Below are 19,721 nucleotides of genomic sequence, written 5' to 3' on the forward strand. Positions count from 1 at the left end.
AAATAATGATCCACCTCATCCATAAATATGCGTAACACCCAAAACCCAAAACTCTTTATTTTACAAAGGATTTCATAAGGCAGAATGAGGGATGGTTAGATGATTAAATTGAGAACTAAGATTATGGAGTAAAGCAGTGGGATCTTTTAAGTCGGTATGTGACTCAGGAAGTTACTTTCATCCAAATAAACAAGTCTTATTATCATTAAAGGCATATCTACTACAAACATCACTGCTGCTTGTGCTGTTAATAGGAATTCAGACTCAAACTTACACCATTGACATGATAGATACTCAGTCCTCCTTGTCCAGCGATGCAGATGTCCAGATGTCCCAAAGCAAATCTTTATTTATAGTGTATTGTATAGTAACATGGACATACACAGATCTGTGAGAATGTTTACAAACCTTACTAGTAAAAGTTGGCTATATGGTTTGCTGAGCCTTTTAGTGTTCTTGTATGTTGAACTGTTCGAAGTTGAAGTCTCAGAACTTATAAATTACATCTCCCAGTGAAGTTTGAGAAAACACTCTCTGAAGTAGGTAATTTGTAACAGATTGGAGTTCTTACACTGGCATCTCGAAAGTTTCCAATTCATACTTGCGCAAGGTATGAGTCAAAGCCTGAGGTAATACTGCTGTTTGTTATCAACAACTTTAATGCTTAATAATCATAACTGTGATGGCAATTGCTACCATTATTCAAATACTGGAATAAATTTAAGGCTCCTCCAGCTAAAACATTGTGACTCATTACAGTGCCCTTTTATGTTGGCTCAACTTGGTTCTTTGGACTACAAATCATAAAGGGCTTTGGTGGCAAGCCTTGTATACTGCCACAGCAACCATAAATCCCAAGGGAATGTTCCAGCACTTTCATATCCAATGAGCTGGAGGACAGAGCAAAAACAATACAAATTATGTAAATAATTTCACTGCCCAAATTCTTACAGGCTGCACTGTACAGTATGTGTGTATACAGCATATAGAGCGATATACAGTTTGACAGATGGATATAGAGCTGTATGGAAAGCCATCCCTCTGGTGGGATTCCAGATAGCGATGTCCCACCTATAATTTGCCAATGCGTTCCACCAGCTCTGTACTTTCCTTCCCTCAGTGAAGCCTTGTGTTACATGAGAAAGAGTAGAGTATACAACAGCTAGTAATATTGCCAAGCTTTAGTCTTCCCCGGCTCTGACAATTCACTGCTTACACTACAAAAGAAAAAATGTTTTTGGCTTGTACTACTTCCATTAACAGAACTTCAGTCTCCACTTTTTTTTCTCTTAGTCAAAATTCCATATATGATATTTTAGAGGCGTTAATTTAGGCTAATCACAAATTTTGTGAACGCGCCTTTGATGTACAATTACTTGGTATTCATCAACATGCACAAATGGATACAAAAAGGCTGTGTCTATGCTTTTGTATTGTGCAATACAAGTGCTAAACAATACAAAGCATGGTGTTAAAAGGCAAGACATAATAGAGTCACAAAATAATCTGACATATTCAAACCATTACAGAACCAAAATATCATGGTTTTCACTGCCTACTTCGGGAAATCCCGGTATTTACCTCTCTAGGCCTCTAGAGGGCGTGCCGGCCATGTTCAGCAGGAGAAATTATCTCCTGCATGTGGAATGCAGGTGTAATCATGGCCGATTGCAGTCAGCTGCGTGGAGAGCTATTTAAGTCTCTTCCTGGCACTGCTCTGAGCTTTGGTGTTTCATTTCGACACGTACACTGAGCTGGTATAGCGGTATAGCGGTATAGCGGTATAGCGGTATAGCGGTAGTTGGAGGACTGAATTACTTTTAGTCTGGAAAAGCATTCAGTTTAGAAATTAGTTAGAAGTATAGGGATTAGTATTGTTTCTCTTGGGTTGGTTGGTTCCCGTGGACTTTCCCTATTGTGGTTGCTTAGGCCCTCTTCTGTTTAGAGGAGCGAGTAGCAGAGTTTGGCGCTAAGGTTTTTAGGTTTCTCTGCTAGTGGCCCCACACATTCGTGAGGGGTTCCTCGCTTATTTCTGTGGTTATCCAACTTATCGTAGGTAACTTTGTGATCCCTTCCCGTTCGCTCTTGGTCTCCCGCCCCTGCTCCCTCACACAAACAAACAAAATAAAACAAACCAGTGGTCCTGTTGTACAAGTCATGGAAACAAAAGCCTTGCAGTGTATGTTAGCGCAGCTCGCCTGGCACACAGAATTCAGATCAAACGTTCAAATTAGGCATTGCAGATCAAATATGAATCACGATTCAGCAACTGCATTGCTTATTTCTCACTTCATGTATTCAGAAACGTATTTCAGTGGATTGTTTCGGAGAAAAAAGAGAAAGTCTATATTATTATTTGCCAAAACCAAAGGAACCAGTCAACCCAATCAGGTATCAAAAGTCCCTGGCTCTTTAATCCGTTGGGCATCTGACGAAACCAACCTACAGTGCCATATACGTATATTGTATTATAACGGACATCTTTATTTAGGACAGTTAGAAAATAATGATTATTGTAGACTTCATTTGTACCACACACTCTCATTGTTCTATGCCAAATTATGCTCACATGATTGAAACTCTGGTAACACTGCATCAAAATGGATCAAGGTTGTATAAAATGGCCTTTAAGCCTCCCCTTGATCGTGTATGTCTTTCTTACGTACTGCCTGTGCACTAAAAACCTAAAAGTATGAAATTGCACTGCATATAACATCTGACAATGTTCTGTATAATTGTTATATGATAACATACACTGACGTGTGTTTTGTATTAATTTGTTTTATTATTAATATGTACAGTGAAACATTCTGCCTTAATGAACAGTAACATTCTGCCCTAATAAACAGTAGAGTCTTGTGGTTAATGGATTTGAATTTTTCAATGATAAAAAGTGCAATACTATAATGAAGATTTTATGTATCAAACTTATTAGTCCTTATTTTGATATTACAAGAACACTAAACGGGCGGCACGGATGGAGGAGGTCCTGGGTTCGAATCCCCGTCGGCCGGGGCCTCTCTGTGCGGAGTTTGCATGTTCTCCCCGTGTCTGCGTGGGTTTCCTCCGGGTACTCCGGTTTCCTCCCACAGTCCAAAGACATGCAGGTTAGGCCGATTGGAGAGTCTAAATTGCCCGTAGGCATGAGTGTGTGAGTGAATGGTGCGTGTGCCCTGCGATGGACTGGCGACCTGTCCAGGGTGTATTCCTGCCTTTTGCCCAATGTACGCTGGGATAGGCTCCAGCCCCCCTGCGACCCTGATCAGGATAAGCGGGTTCAGATAATGGATGGATGGAAGAACACTAAACGATCACAGTTTTTGGGAAATTAAGTAAACCCTAATAGAGTAAAACACATTAAAGGCACACCAGAGATTCCCTGTTTGAGCAACCTAAAGCCATGTGAGTGGCTGGCACCCTGCTCTCCATTTAAGCATCTAGAACTAAAACCTCCAGTGTGTTGTTAAAAACAATCTTCCCGTCCGCCTCAGCACTGCAGTCGGGGTGGCGGAGGAGGTCCATCACTCCTGCCCTCAGGTCCGGGGGCGCCGATCTGGTGAAGTCCACCACCTCTGTCAGAAAGTCCAGTAAGAGCTCTCCTCGTTCATCCCCCTCTCTGAAGCACTCTGTAATGTCCATCTGAGACGGGAGCAGGTAGTTTTTGTATTTGATCCCGTCGGCGTCAAGAAAGCTCTTGATGTCCCCTGTAGTCACACACTGGCTCGTGTCCCCTTTGCACAGGTCAGCCTTGTACATCTTCCACAGCTTTCCCCACCCACTTTTATCTGCACAGATGAGGCCAGCAATCAGTATCATGGCATGACATTATTATTGATATTATTGAGCATATACGTATATCTTGTATATCTTCTTTATACGTATAAATATATTACCACTGACGAGTATGATGATTAGTTTCCCATTCTCATTTAAGAGACTGCGGAAGAATGACACAGTGGCATGAGGATCGGCAACATAGTACAGCATCTGAAAATGGAGATTGAAGCTCATTGATTACTTGGCTGGTGATAACACAATACTTGCATTCATGAGGCATGATTTGAATCATTAATGTCCATTAATCTTATTCTAGTTTCCTAAAAAAGTTTTTAAAAACTTGTTTGTTCACATGTTTAGATGTCCTTGTGAAACAAGTAATCTCACACAAATCATTCGATATAGTATAGCTGAGATATAGGAGACTTTGTGGCTGTTTGGAATAATGTAATCAGAACCTGAATCATGTGGATAAAGTCCATCTTTTTTGTGAGGTTTTTCTCCTGCCAGTGATTTTCGAATTCAGATGCAGTCATCTTATTCCACTTGAAGTTAACATGCTCAAGATTTGGAGTCTTTGACACTAACACTGCACAAAACAAAGATATTAACAAAAACATCTGTAATATCACTGACCATTTAAAATATAATTTCAAGAAATCGTTCTTTAACAAAAAGGAATTCCAGCATTTTTATCTAAATGCAAAATGAAATGCCAGACCTCCATTTGTGTGTACTGCACAGTATGCAGAAACAATAAAAGCATACTGAAGTAGGTCAATCCTTTTGAATAAAGAGCACATGAGATAAGTAGAGAAGGGGAATCCTTAGAGTCTAGTGTGCAATAAAAGCTTGCCTAAAAACGGGGAATCCTTTGATTAGAGGTCACTTTACCCTTGTAGTTGTACAGCATCTCATCACTGGGCTCCACCACCTCATTATCTACCTTCAGCCCGGGGTGTTTCAACTGCAGCTGAGACAACATCTGCAGGTCTAGCTCGCCTGAAAACAAAATGATTCACTTTTTGTTTTCAAACCAATAATTTACTCAAACATGAGGAAATCGGTATCATTAAAAATAAATACTTAAGACTGTCATTGTGACAGCAGTTACACTTCCATTGGTTTTACGCTTTATGCTACTTTATAATGCTAATTCGCAATTTTGGGAAGGGTCACTTTGTGCTTAATTGAAGTTCATCATGTTTCTATAAAATGCAATTTCTTATTTGTACTTCACAGTTTTGGGAGAGTGTGAAAGATGAAAGATGCTGAATGCACTCAATCATAATCAATTGTTGTCTTGTATCAGTGATTATTTAAGGTGTTTGCTAACATTTTACATTTTCTATAACGAGAATTATTGAGAGAATTATTAAGAATTATTGAGAATTATTAAACATTTTTTACTTGGGTACATGGTAATAGTTTATGCAGAACATCTTACCTGCACCACTCCCAACTCCCAAAATTTTGAGACTGGATCTACCCCCTCCAATGCTGCAGAAGCAGAGGTGATTTGCTCCCTTTTATTGACATACAACAGTTGCTATCATTCCAGCTACATACAATCATCAAAAATATAGTACAATCTTAAAGGTACAGTAGGTAATTTCGGACTCCTAACGATCAAGAGAGGAATTGCAGCAACAAAGACACTCAAACAACAACGCAATTTATCCCACCCCTTCTCTGTGAATGCGCTAATGTTGAAATGGCATTGCCTGTGGCAATTAGAACCAATTTTGAATTATTGTACAGCTATACAATGTTTTGGTGCCGGCCTGTCAACTGCATATTTTGAAACCCGAATTTAAGGAATCTAAACACAGGCAGAGGCTGAGTCAACATGTCAGTGAGCCTTTATCAATGATAGGGAGGGATTTACAATGGCCTTGTTACAATGTTTTAACACAAAAATCTTGCTTATTGTACATTTAAACATGAGCTGATGTGTGTATGCCCCCAGAGGAACTTATCGCAATTTCTCAGTATGAAGTAGCAGATGAAGTGCTCCTCCTGGAGAGGATGTTAATCACAGGCTTCTGCACAGCCATTCTCTTCTATATTACATTCCAGTCATTTCTCAGATGCTCGACTCTCAGGAGTACCACAACAAAGCAGTAATGCTAAGAAGGCAGGGAGGCCCGTTAATAATCACCTGAGTGTAATATTAACCTAAGGGATGATACTTTGATTTGTATCAAGGTACAATTGTGCTTCAAAGGTCAGGACCCACTTGATTTCCTCAAACAGCAAAACAAGGTCAAAATTGTTTCACATTTATTTTTAAAGTGACATTGTTAAGCTTTCTTTTGGTCAAACTTAAATATATATATATATATATATATATATATATTTTTTTTTTTTGATATTCTTAAGCATGAGTTAACATTTTAACATATTATCTTTCACTTTGACCAAAAGAAAGCTTTAAAAAAATTAAGTATATGTGGTTTAATCGGCATTACACTGCAAACTGCAAATCTTAAAAGATTTACTCTACGTGCACCTGGCGGTCGAGCTGCACGTTCACGCCGTTCTGGTTCCTCAGTGGTGGAATGACTTGCCTACCACTGTCCCTATTTTCATGCAGACTCAAAACACACCTTTTCAAACTCTACCTTAGTCCTCCCTCCTGATTTCCCCCACCCCTCCTTTCTGATATCCCTATCCTTGTCTAACCCCCCCCCCAAAAAAATTTAGTTCTGGATGGGATGTGATGCTTTGACTTGTGGTAGAACCTAGAACCTATGCACTCGTAAATCGCTTTGGATTAAAAGCGTCTGCCAAATGACAAAAATGTAAAATGTAAAGACTAATCCACACTTCTTACAATAATGTATACGTCTTTATGTGAAAGTGCCTGGACCTGGCTTGCAGCAGTTTTCAAAGTATCACCTTCATGTTAAAACCATTAATTTCTTCATCAGTTTATGCTGGCACACCAAGATATATGAAATAGCCCTGCAAACTTCTGTACAGGTGTGTTACCTGGCCAGTATGTCAGGCAGTACCCCATGGATGAAGTCAAGCATGCATTGGTGTTCTGATGAGCGCTCCAGGAACAGCCGGAATGACTTCAAGTATCTGTTGTTATCGTCTGCAAGACACTTGAATGCATATGCCATGGCGTTCTGCAGAAACAATTATCCACAGATTACAGTATATTCACTGAACATGTAAGTCATATACAAATTATGTCAGTGGCAGTGGTTTCAGTTATGCTTTGCTCTTCTATACTTGCTATTCGTTATGTGTGTATGTTTGTGTATGCTTTCTCATGATGTCATGCATTTTTTTAAACTCTATGTTTTGAAAAGTGTTATATAAATACAATTTTACGGACGTCCTTGCCAACAGTGAATGGTGCATTCAAATGGCAAAAACAACAAACAAAAAAAACAAGTTAAATCCAATAATTATTAACAGACACAGCTGAAGTAGCGCAGCCTACTCCGTGGACCTGCCATTCACGGCTGAATCACAAAATGTTGAAACGTGTTGGGTTTAAATCGGCCTTTAATTCATCGAATGTGTCCATTGAAAGCAAAACGGAGACTTCAGTATTTTTGCCTTTTCTTGCACACGTGCAATATATTGCAGAATACATAGCCGACTCATACACCTGTTTTTTTCTGACACCAATTCAATTTCAGCGAATGGCCGCTGATTTATTGATGAATAGTTTAGAAAATGCGTATGCTGTCGTATGATGTCATACTAACCGAACACTGTCAACAGGACATTAGCGCTTTTTGTGATCCTTGAATTTAATGTTCTTGATTTTTCAATTTTGATATTTCGATTACAGCGTTTTATATTAATTTCATACTGTATTTAATTTGGCATAAATAAGTTGCATACCTTCCCCTTTTGCCAAGTATGGCTGCTTTAATGTCAAAAATTGTTCACATGATTCACATGATATATGCAACATTTCTCTTTCTAGTCGGTGTCGTGGATCAGATCTACATTAAATACTCACATTTCTGTGTAGAAGACCTTCGGTTACTGCTGATCTCACGTCAAGAAGGAAGAAATAAGAAAGCAAAATGAGATTTCTGTAAGAGGGCTCCTCCTACTGTAAAGGGTATTCGCGCTTCACAAGACGTGCTGCCTCTTAAAGACGCAGCGGTCAAATTATTTTGGGCGCTCAAGTAGCAGCGTTTATTCGAATGCACTAGGAAGAGCTGCAGAGAGATGAAAGAAAGATTTGTTGAAAGAATGGTTTTAAAAAGAAAAACAGATACATACATGTCTAATGAAAAAGTTGAAGCAGAGATGAGGTAGAGGGATGGTAGGAACACCAATGGGGGAGAGGCTTGGTGCAACAGCTGAGTCAGTGTGGCAGGAGGGTCATGGGAAACGATATACTTTTATTCTTGGATCAATTTACTTTCATGTTTCAATGTTTTTTATTCAATAATCCCATTATTTCTGAAAGCCATAGGTGACAAAATTGTTGTCATCCCTAACAATTATTATTAATTATAAAAGTTGAATGAAAGTTAAATTGGCAATAACATTTAACTTAATTTAACGTAGTGTTCAGAACACCAAGTGCAACTTTCATAATGAATAAATAAAGAATTACTTCCAGCTCAGCTTTGGTTTGTGTGTGTGTGTGTGTGTGTGTGTGTGTGTGTGTGTGTGTGTGTGTGTGTGTGTGTGTGTGTGTGTGTGTGTGTGTGTGTGAAGTCCAATTTGTAAAGTAAAACTATTTATTAATACAGCAAAATAGTCTTGATTACAGTATGAAACATATCAGATAACAAGCTTTGTGGTACAAGTGGTTACAAGCTTTTATAATGTTATGATGTTGTATAATCAGCAACTAGGTTTCTTGTAATAGTACTAATGTTAATGCAGATGGATTATATACTGTATGCGCACTGTATAGCTTAGAGCAGCAGGCTTATCCCTGGACTACACAAGACAGGCTTTTAGCTGAGTCTGATTATCCGATTGATGAATGTACACAAAAAAAAATAGAATTGCACTTATGACTGTATATGTAAACCCAGTGAAGTATTTGGGTTTACGGAATGAATAGTTAAACAAGATAATATATTAACCATAATCTTTATTTAATATATTTTCATATGGTTTATGAGTGATTTAATTTTATATTATGCCAGTTGCAGTATAGCTGAGCTACTCATTGATTTCAGACGTTTTTACCTTAATAGATAATGAAGGACTTTTATTTTTAAAAAGCAGGAAGTACGTTTTCTAGTTAGACATGCATGAACCAACAGAGAGTTGAGCAGAACGATCGAGAAACTATTTAAAAAGTGTTGTATTGAATAGTTAAGTGAAGAAAATGGCGGGCGTGCAGGTTAACTGTCTTTTCTAAATGCTGCAAACGCATTGAATTCCTGTAGCCTTATCGGTTTCCATATTCGCTCTGTTGCACTTTATATTCACGAGAGAATTGGAAGCTAACGTTATTATATCCACCAAAGAAGCCGAAGAGAAGCTAAACAGAACGTAAGGACACTGCAGTGGAAACTCCGGTTTCATCTTTTCTTCTGCATGTGCCTTGCTGAGACTCGGTAAGTTAATTTCATGCAAATATGACCATCAGTACATGCTATGATGCGACGATGTTATGCTTAATTTTAATGGCTGCCGTAACAAACTTGGATTGCAGTTTCCAATTAACAAAAGGACACTAACGCCGACTTGGTGAAAACATCCAGTAGAACCGAAATCCTCAATAATTGTTGCTTCCTAAAGTAGATGTCGTTTTGCAATGTTTTATAGCTGTTCGCTTATGACGCTTGCTATTATGAAAATGTATAATGCGACTTAATGTTGGTTTCATGCGAGCAGAGATAAAATGAAAGAATTAATTGAACAAAGGTAACGTTAGCTATCTAACAGAATAAGTGGATTTTCGTGACGTTACTTATTGGCCGTAAGTACAGATATTTAATTTAGCTGACTGAATGATTAATGATTTATTCCAATACAAGTTCTGGTTCAAGAGATGCAAGAGCCAGCTAATTGCTTAAGTTAAAATACTGCTTGTAAACATTTTCGCAGAATATGACGATGTTTATCTTTTATAGCTGAAGATTGCGTAATTGGCTGTTATTGTGTGATTCATAGTCAGCCTATTAACCAACTTAAAAGTTAGAACATAGGCTAAAATAGGTCAATTCATTCCAAAGGCATTTTATAGGAAATTCATAGAATGTTGATTAGTCTACTCTCTATACTGTCGCCATACATGGTTATGGTCACCATTTAGCAGTATGTTGAATATAATTTGATAATATGTATTTGAATTGATGTTTACATAAATGTATTGTGCTCAGCAGTACATTGTTGAATTTAGAGCGAGTGATTATGTTGTACAACAAACAGAATGGAGAAGAGCTGAACCTGTTTCTGTATAGGTCAGGTCTTTTGACCACGTCTTTTGATTCCGTCGAGGATCACGTCATTTGATTCCATCAAGAACTACCACATGGACGATCCCGATCTCAATAGATAGCGAGCCATCCAACTTGGATTTCCAGTTTTGCGGGTCAACCTACTAGAACAGGAGTTTGACCACCATCGGCCTTGTGGTAGGACTGTGCCAGTCATCATACATACGTGCCCGTCATCCTGAGACATTCTCAGATTCAAAGAGCTCTTAGACAGAACTGACTTGACGAGATGTGACCCCAACAGATCAGATTCGGATTCCACCTTCGACTCAAGACATTGGACACTTTAAAATTCATACGGAGAGACGTTCACAACATTTTACTATTTTGGGCCGTTTATTATTTTCTGTATATTGTACATGTGTATATGTTGTTGCATAATTTACATACAAGGTTGCAATTTTAAGCAAATAAATAAATCCACAATGACTCGGTTGTGTTCTTATTTGTTTAAAAAAAAAAAAAAACTGTGACAACTTACCCACTGATGGGGCAAGTTGTCACAAGTGCGCACCCTACTTAACTGTTATAAAGATGTAAGGTATATATGTGCCTGAGACTTTATTTTGATTATGTCGTTTCTTCCATTGAGATGTGTTGCACCCAAGAAATGTAAGAAAGAGTGAATATGCTTGTGACAATAGGCCCCAGTCTTCCCTCCACTGGCATAGCAAAGACCATTCATTATAATTGTAATCCTTTAGTTTTGTCTGACTTCAGAAAATAATGAATCTGGCAGGTCTGGCATTTTTGTTTTCTATTTGTTAAAATGGCTGGTTAATATTCAGGACTGGAGTCATTATTTTAACTTCCTGTCAAATAAGTAATGGTCCTATTTAAGGGTACAATCAGTAATTTTGGACTTCTTACGGTCAAGAGAGGCATAGCAGCAACAAACACCTTCAAACCATAACACTGCTTATCTCTCCCCCTTCTCCATAAACACACTGACGCCATTGGCTGTGGAAATTAGAACCGATTTTCAACCAATGAGCCTGAATTATCGTATAGTTATACAATGTTTTGGTACAGAGTGTTTAAGGACTATAAACAGAAGCAGGTACTGTTGACACACAAACAAAATAAAACAAACCAGTGGTCCTGTTGTACAAGTCATGGAAACAAAAGCCTTGCAGTGTATGTTAGCGCAGCTCGCCTGGCACACAGAATTCAGATCAAACGTTCAAATTAGCCATTGCAGATCAAATATGAATCACGATTCAGCAACTGCATTGCTTATTTCTCACTTCATGTATTCAGAAACGTATTTCAGTGGATTGTTTCGGAGAAAAAAGAGAAAGTCAAAGGTCTGCTATATTATTATTTGCCAAAACCAAAGGAACCAGTCAACCCAATCAGGTATCAAAAGTCCCTGGCTCTTTAATCCGTTGGGCATCTGACGAAACCAACCTACAGTGCCATATACGTATATTGTATTATAACGGACATCTTTATTTAGGACAGTTAGAAAATAATGATTATTTTTGACTTCATTTGTATCACACACTCATTGTTCTATGCCAGATAAAATGCACAATGAAAAAGTCTTTGCCATCATTGTCTGTTAAATGAAATCCAAACCTCTCCACAACAACAGGTGGCAAAATTGTACCTTTCTGTATCTATAATACAATCATTAAATCCAAGAAGGAAAACCACAAGCAAAAGTCCAAAGCGAAATGAGGTCTTCAATGTCATAATAATAAAAACATATAACTCAAATTATGCTCACATGATTGAAACTCTGGTAACACTGCATCAAAAAGGATCTAGGTTGTATAAAATGGCCTTTTAAGTCTCCCCTTGATCATGTATGTCTTTTCTTACGTACTGCCTGTGCACTAAAAACCTAAAAGTATGAAATTGCACTGCATATAACAACTGACAATGTTCTGTATAATTGTTATATGATAACATACACTGACGTGTGTTTTGTGTTCATTTGTTTTATTATTCATATGTACAGTGAAACATTCTGCCCTAATGAACAGTAGAGTCTTGAGGTTAGTGGATTTGAATTTTTCAATGATAAATAGTGCAATACTATTGTCTGTCGTGTCTAGGAAATGACAGAGTCCAAATTTCCAAAATCAATTTGTCGAAAACATCTTCACGAGGGAAAAGACGACACCACGGCAGCAAGTTCTTCAGGAAAATTAGCACACGTGCATAAAGCCGGATCAGTTCTCCAGAACTGAACCTCGACTGTCATTTTTACACCCATTTTATACACAGTTACTCCACCTACAACTCCTCCTCAAACCTCATTCTGGCAAATCACCCACACTGTTCTTATCATAACTCCTCCCAACGCTCCTCCCACAACGTCATTGTGGCAAATTGCCAACGGTCCTTATGCTCTGCCAACTCTGTACAAAGTTCAGGGCGTTCTGCCAACTATGAACAAAGTTCAGGACTCCCCCTGTCCTCACTTCACCCCGCACCTGCTTTTGGCAAACTACCAGACCTCATAAAGTTCTGGATGCCCCCCCTCTAACACACACGTCATCCATACACGTCACTCTGTATCTTTCGCTTTTATAAGACGAACTAAGCAGCAGTAATCATTGAAAATATGCAGACATACTAAACATTTCATTAATATTCACTTCTAATATACTTTTCTAATATACAGACATACTATGCATTCTTAGCTCTCATTTCAACAGTTTTCACTGTGGTTTCTTGCGTTTTCGTAAGCTCAGCTATAATTAATGGTCTAGGTCAAATAGATACACTTCTGGCATAAAACATTGAGAGTCCTGGAGAAATCGACTATAAAGTCATATCTCACTCTGTGTCCTTGGTGACACAGTTTGAGACGCCTCCCCCCCCAGCTGGTTACATATGGTTCACTGTGTAATTCTAGCACAATTTAGCAGTTAATCAGTTTGAAACTATACAGGGTACATATCATACTTTTATATGGATGTATTGATACACTTTTAGCATACATCGTCGAGCGTTTTGGAGGAACCAGCCTGCTCATCAAGGTTGAGTCTGATTTTGACTTGTGATTGTTTATCATGCTTTTAGGAGGGAGATCTTTTGTTCTGTGAATTTTCCCCTACACCATAATGAAGATTTTATGTATCAAACTTATTAGTCCTTATTTTCATATTACAAGAACACTAAACGATCACAGTTTTTGGGAAATTAAGTAAACCCTAATAGAGTAAAACACGTTAAAGGCACACCAGAGATTCCCTGTTTGAGCAACCTAAAGCCATGTGAGTGGCTGGCACCCTGCTCTCCATTTAAGCATCTAGAACTAAAACCTCCAGTGTGTTGTTAAAAACAATCTTCCCGTCCGCCTCAGCACTGCAGTCGGGGTGGCGGAGGAGGTCCATCACTCCTGCCCTCAGGTCCGGGGGCGCCGATCTGGTGAAGTCCACCAGCCCTGTCAGAAAGTCCAGTAAGAGCTCTCCTCGTTCATCCCCCTCTCTGAAGCACTCTGTAATGTCCATCTGAGACGGGAGCAGGTAGGTTTTGTATTTGATCCCGTCGGCGTCGAGAAAGCTCTTGAAGTCCCCTGTAGTCACACAATAGCTTGTGTCCCCTTTGCACAGGTCAGCCTTGTACATCTTCCACAGCTTTCCCCACCCACTTTTATCTGCACAGATGAGGCCAGCAATCAGTATCATGGCATGACATTATTATTGATATTATTGAGCATATACGTATATCTTGTATGTCTTCTTTATACGTATAAATATATTACCACTGGCGAGTATGATGATTAGTTTCCCATTATCATTTAAGAGACTGCGGAAGAATGACACAGTGGCATGAGGATCGGCAACAAAGTACAGCATCTGAAAATGGAGATTGAAGCTCATTGATTACTTGGCTGGTGATAACACAATACTTGCATTCATGAGGCATGATTTGAATCATTAATGTCCATTAATCTTATTCTAGTTTCCTAAAAATGTGGCTAACTTGTTTGTTCACATGTTTAGATGCTCTTGTGAAACAAGTAATGTCACACAAATCATTCGATATAGTATAGCTGAGATAGAGACTTCGTGGCTGTTTGGAATAATGTAATCACCACAACATTATCACAGATACTGTATCAGTACCTCAATCATGTGGATGAAGTCCATCTTTTTTGTGAGGTTTTTCTCCTGCCAGTGATTTTCGAATTCAGATGCAGTCATCTTATTCCACTTGAAGTTAACATGCTCAAGATTTGGAGTCTTTGACACTAACACTGCACAAAACAAAGACAGTAACAAAAACATCTGTAATATCACTGACCATATAAAATATTATTTAAAGAAATGGTTAACTATCTTTGACAAAAGGAATTCCAGCATTTTTATCTAAATGCAAACTGAAATGCCAGACCTCCATTTGTGTGTACTGCACAGTATGCAGAAACAATAAAAGCATACTGAAGTAGGTCAATCCTTTTGAGTAAAGCGCACATGAGATAAGTAGAAAAGGGGAATCCTTAGAGTCTAGTGTGCAATAAAAGCTTGCCGTAAAAACGGGGAATCCTTTGATTAGAGGTCGCTTTACCCTTGTAGTTGTACAGCATCTCATCACTGGGCTCCACCACCTCATTGTCTACCTTCAGCCCGGGGTGTTTCAACTGCAGCTGAGACAACATCTGCAGGTCTATCTCTCCTGAAAACAAAATGATTCACTTTTTGTTTTCAAACCAATAATTTACTCAAGCATACTTCCCCCCCCTCCATTTAGAGGTCGGTATCATTAATAGATACAGCAAATACTTAAGATACATTTAAGACGTGTCATTGTGACAGAAGTTACACTTCCATTGGTTTTACGCTTTATGCTACTTTATAATGCTAATTTGCAATTTTGGGAAGGGTCACTTTGTGCTTAATTGAAGTTCATCATGTTTCTATAAAATGCAATTTCTTATTTGTACTTCACATTTTTGGGAGAGTGTGAAAAAAGATGCTGGATGCACTGAATCATAATCAATTGTTTTCTTGTATCAGTGATTATTTAAGGTGTTTGCTAATATTTTACATTTTCTATAACGAGAATTATTGAGAGAATAATTAAACATTTTTTACTTGGGTACATGGTAATAGTTTATGCAGAACATCTTACCTGCACCACTCCCAACTCCCAAAATGTTGAGACTGGATCTCCCCCCTCCAATGCTGCAGAAGCAGAGGTGATTTGCTCCCTTTTATTGACATACAACAGTTGCTATCATTCCAGCTACATACAGTCAAAATAAGTATAGTACAATCTTAAAGGTACAGTAGGTAATTTCGGACTCCTAACGATCAAGAGAGGAATTGCAGCAACAAAGACGCTCAAACAACAACGCTATTTATCCCACCCCTTCTCTGTGAATGCGATAATGTTGAAATGGCATTGCCTGTGGCAATTAGAACCAATTTTGAATTCTTGTACAGCTATACACTGTTTTGGTACAGAGTGCCGGCCTGTCAACTGCATATTTTGAAACCCGAATTTAAGGACTATAAACACAGGCAGAGGCTGAGTCAACATGGCAGTGAGCCTTTATCAATGATAGGGAGGGATTTACAATGGCCTTGTAACAATGTTTTAACACAAAAATCTTGCCTATTGTACATTTAAACATGAGCTGATGTGTGTACGCCCCCAGACGAACTTATCGCAATTTCTCAGTATGAAGTAGCAGATGAAGTGCTCCTCCTGGAGAGGATGTTAATCACAGGCTTCTGCACAGCCATTCTCTTCTATATTACATTCCAGTCATTTCTCGACTCTCAGGAGTACCACAACAAAGCAGTAATGCTAAGAAGGCAGGGAGGCCCGTTAATAATCACCTCAGTGTAATATTAACCTAAGGAACGATACTTTGATTTGTATCAAGGTACAATTGGAGAGAGAACATTAAAATGTTACACCGATGTACCATGAACAGTATCCAAAAGGAAAGCCAAGGAAAGAAAGAGAGAAGAAGGCTCTGGTGTGACATGTTGAGGCGAGTCTTTAGTTAGTTTTGGGAGGTGCGATAGGGTTTCTGCTGATTCTGACTGCTGTGACAAGCTCAAACCACCACCCAGGAACCAGAACAGACAAGAGAATTTTGGCCATTTTTTAACGGTATACTGTAGGAGAAATGTGACCTAAATTGTGCTTCAAAGGTCAGGACCCACTTGATTTCCTCAAACAGTAAAACAGCAAAGGTCAAAATTGTTTCACATTTATTTTTTAAGTGACATTGTTAAGCTTTCTTTTGGTCAAACTTAAAGATAAGATGTAATATATATATATATATATATATATTTTTTTTTTTGATATTCTTGAGCATGAGTTAACATTTTAACATATTATCTTTCACTTTGACCAAAAGAAAGCTTTAAAACAATTAAGTATATGTGGTTTAATCGGCATTACACTGCAAACTGCAAATCTTAAAAGATTTACGCTCTCTACGTGCACCTGGCGGTCGAGCTGCACGTTCACGTCTGTTCCTCAGTGGTGGAATGACTTGCCTACCACTGTCAGGACAGCAGAATCCCTCCCCCTATTTTGACACAGACTCAAAACACACCTTTTCAAACTCTACCTTAATCCTCCCTCCTGATTTCCCCGCCCCTCCTTTCTGATATCCCTATCCTTGTCTAACCCCCCCCCCCCAAAAAAAAAATTTAGTTCTGGATGGGATGTGATGCTTTGACTTGTGGTAGAACCTATGCACTCGTAAATCGCTTTGGATTAAAAGCGTCTGCCAAATGACAAAAATGTAAAATGTAAAGACTAATCCACACTTCTTACAATAATGTATACGTCTTTATGTGAAAGTGCCTGGACCTGGCTTGCAGCAGTTTTCAAAGTATCACCTTCATGTTAAAACCATTAATTTCTTCATCAGTTTATGCTGGCACACCAAGATATATGAAATAGCCCTGCAAACTTCTGTACAGGTGTGTTACCTGGCCAGTATGTCAGGCAGTACCCCATGGATGAAGTCAAGCATACATTGGTGTTCTGATGAGCGCTCCAGGAACAGCCGGAATGACTTCAAGTATCTGTTGTTATCGTCTGCAAGACACTTGAATACATATGCCATGGCGTTCTGCAGAAACAATTATCCACAGATTACAGTATATTCACTGAACATGTAAGTCATATACAAATTATGTCAGTGGCAGTGGTTTCAGTTATGCTTTGCTCTTCTATACTTGCTATTCTTTATGTGTGTATGTTTGTGTATGCTTTCTCATGATGTCATGCATTTTTTTAAACTCTATATTTTGAAAAGTGTTATATAAATACAATTTTACGTACTTCCTTGCCAACAGTGAATGGTGCATTCAAATGGCAAAAACACGCCATTCACGGCTGGATCACAAAATGTTGAAACGTGTTGGGTTTAAATCGGCCTTTAATTCATCGAATGCGTCCATTGAAAGCAAAATCGGAGACTTCAGTATTTTTGCCGTTTCTTGCACACGTGCAATATATTGCAGAATACATAGCCGACTCATACAGCTGTTTTCTCTGACACCAATTCAATTTCAGCGAATGGCCGCTGATTTTAGGGAGGGCAAAGTAGAGCTTCTACAAAGTGGAGCAGAATTATTGTCCACAACACGTTAATTTAAGGTTAAACTGAGATTTTGATCATAATATTCATGTTGATTTCCGGAAATAAATTTTTTGGTTGTCCTCTCTTCCTTCCTCTCACTAAATAAGTAATACTATTTATTAGTACAGCAAAATAGTCTTGATTACAGCATTTTATATTCATTTCATACTATATTTAATTTGGCATAAATAAGTTGCATACCTTCCCCTTTTGCCAAGTATGGCTGCTTTAATGTCAAAAAAATGGTTCACATGATTCACATGACATATGCAACATTTCTCTTTCTAGTCGGTGTCTGGATCAGATCTACATTAAATACTCACATTTCTGTGTAGAAGACCTTCAGTTACTGCTGATCTTATGTCAAGAAGGAGGAAATAAGAAAGCAAAATGAGATTTCTGTAAGAAGGCTCCTCCTTCTATAGGAGGTATTCGCACTTGTTACGTTCCACGTATGTATGTCTGTCTGTTTCCCCCCCCCCCCCCCCCCCTTAAACTCTACAGATGAAGCCATCAACCCTTTCCATTCGCTGTCCCTGCTGTCCATCATCATTGCCCTGGTCCCGCCTCCACCAATCACATCCCTCTGCTTATATAAACTGTGTTGGCTGCCCTATAGGGGGCGATGCTTGACTTGCCCATTCATTCCCTTCATAACCCTGTTGTGTGCATGCGTGTTCCTCCGTTCTCCTACTCCTGTGAATGTGGTTGTCCGTGTGTAGGCCCTGGGGCAGGTAAGACAGAGGCCTCTATACACTGTTGCTGCACGTAGGGTGAACCATTGTTTAGACACCTTAGGAAAGGGGTGATTGCCACCTATGTACTTTTGATTATAGAGTAGAGATATTATTTTGTTACAGTTAGTATGTATTTTGTTTTTAGCTCTCTTTGGTTTTGTTCATTTAATTGATTTGGCAACACCCAGGTCCCTTGGCCTCGTACCCGATGTGTCTTTGTCTTGTTTGAAAACTGTAAATAGCACCGCCACTGTACATTTTTGTAAATACACCTATTGCACCTCAAACCTGGTTTGTTCGATCATTTTCACTCCTCAAATACATCCTCCCGGTCATTTTTATTTAATTATAATTTTGTTGCGTACTCCCTCCTACCCCTGGACGCCTGAGAACGTAACAAAAATGGGGGCTCGTCCGGGATATTGAGCGTTTTGTAAAAATCGTCAACCATTGAGTGTGCTTCGTAGGCTGTACAGAAACTGTTGTATTCAGAATGGAGAACATTGAAACCAAGCACGCGGAGTTTGAAGTGGAAACATTTATTAGAAACCTTTCTGTTTCTGGTTTTGACAAGTGTCGTAAGGCAGAATTAATTCGTATTGCACAGCATTATGGCATCCCAGTAACAACACAGTCTTTGAAAAAAAATATTCGGTCTGTGGTATGGGATAAGTTGGTAGAGCTGGCTACCTTGTCGCTTGCCGATAGTTTAAATTATGAAGTCGTTAAGGCTGCGGTGCTCCGTGCTTATGAGTTGGTGCCGGAGGCTTATAGGCAGAAGTTCAGAGACTACCGAAAGACCTCGACTCAGTCTTTTGTTGAGTTCGCTAGGGAGAAGGGAGCTCTGTTCGATAAATGGTGTGCTGCTAGCAAATCCACAGACTATAATTCACTCCGAGAATTAATTTTATTGGAAGAATTTAAGAAGTGCACGCCAGAGAGGTGTGTAGTATATTTGAATGAGCAAAAGGTTACGTCCTTAAATGAGGCGGCAATCTTTGCCGATGAGTTTACCCTCACACATAAAGGTGTGTTTGCGACGTCTAGTGGGAAAACTGCTGAAGCTGAGGTTGCGTCATCAGTTAAACCCCCTAAATGTCCCCCTACACGCTCTAAGGAAGAGCGGGAGTGTTTTTACTGCCACAAGAAGGGTCATGTAATAGCAGATTGCTATTTATTAAAAAATAAAAA

The 19,721-nt window shown here is 38.9% G+C and overlaps 2 protein-coding genes across 3 annotated transcripts; both read right to left on the reverse strand.

Moving 5' to 3' along the window:
* Window positions 1-2,765: 2,765 nt before the first annotated feature.
* Window positions 2,766-7,880, reverse strand: LOC133116653 (histamine N-methyltransferase-like). 2 transcript variants are annotated; one of them, XM_061226477.1, is made up of 7 exons: window positions 7,766-7,880; window positions 6,772-6,914; window positions 5,225-5,277; window positions 4,672-4,779; window positions 4,236-4,366; window positions 3,894-3,987; window positions 2,766-3,785 (listed from the first exon to the last, which is right to left on the reverse strand). In XM_061226477.1, exons 2-7 carry the CDS (start codon window positions 6,906-6,908, stop codon window positions 3,430-3,432), a joined length of 879 nt encoding a protein of 292 aa, XP_061082461.1. In that variant the 5' UTR covers window positions 6,909-6,914; window positions 7,766-7,880; the 3' UTR covers window positions 2,766-3,429. The 2 variants fall into 2 exon arrangements, with proteins under 2 accessions (XP_061082461.1, XP_061082462.1); XM_061226478.1 differs by lacking the exon at window positions 5,225-5,277.
* Window positions 7,881-13,297: 5,417 nt separating this feature from the next.
* On the reverse strand, window positions 13,298-18,155 carry LOC133116654 (histamine N-methyltransferase-like). The gene is made up of 7 exons (XM_061226480.1): window positions 18,117-18,155; window positions 17,138-17,280; window positions 15,312-15,364; window positions 14,748-14,855; window positions 14,306-14,436; window positions 13,942-14,035; window positions 13,298-13,833 (listed from the first exon to the last, which is right to left on the reverse strand). The coding sequence occupies exons 2-7, from the start codon at window positions 17,272-17,274 to the stop codon at window positions 13,478-13,480; spliced, it is 879 nt and encodes a 292-aa protein (XP_061082464.1). The 5' UTR covers window positions 17,275-17,280; window positions 18,117-18,155; the 3' UTR covers window positions 13,298-13,477.
* Between the last annotated feature and the right edge of the window lie 1,566 nt (window positions 18,156-19,721).

The sequence above is a fragment of the Conger conger genome, chromosome 17, assembly GCF_963514075.1.
Source record: "Conger conger chromosome 17, fConCon1.1, whole genome shotgun sequence".
Lineage (NCBI taxonomy): Eukaryota > Metazoa > Chordata > Actinopteri > Anguilliformes > Congridae > Conger > Conger conger.

What these genes read in the sequence shown, in the direction of transcription:
- LOC133116654 (XM_061226480.1), bottom strand. Translation starts at nt 17,274, where the DNA reads ATGGCATATGTATTCAAGTGTCTTGCAGACGATAACAACAGATACTTG. An exon ending in CTGCCTGACATACTGGCCAG is followed by an intron (nt 15,365 to 17,137) that starts GTAACACACCTG and finishes CTGCTTCTGCAG; the next exon opens with CATTGGAGGGGGGAGATCCA. An exon ending in GGGAGTTGGGAGTGGTGCAG is followed by an intron (nt 14,856 to 15,311) that starts GTAAGATGTTCT and finishes TTTTGTTTTCAG; the next exon opens with GAGAGATAGACCTGCAGATG.
- LOC133116653 (XM_061226477.1), bottom strand. Translation starts at nt 6,908, where the DNA reads ATGGCATATGCATTCAAGTGTCTTGCAGACGATAACAACAGATACTTG. An exon ending in CTGCCTGACATACTGGCCAG is followed by an intron (nt 5,278 to 6,771) that starts GTAACACACCTG and finishes CTGCTTCTGCAG; the next exon opens with CATTGGAGGGGGTAGATCCA. An exon ending in GGGAGTTGGGAGTGGTGCAG is followed by an intron (nt 4,780 to 5,224) that starts GTAAGATGTTCT and finishes TTTTGTTTTCAG; the next exon opens with GCGAGCTAGACCTGCAGATG.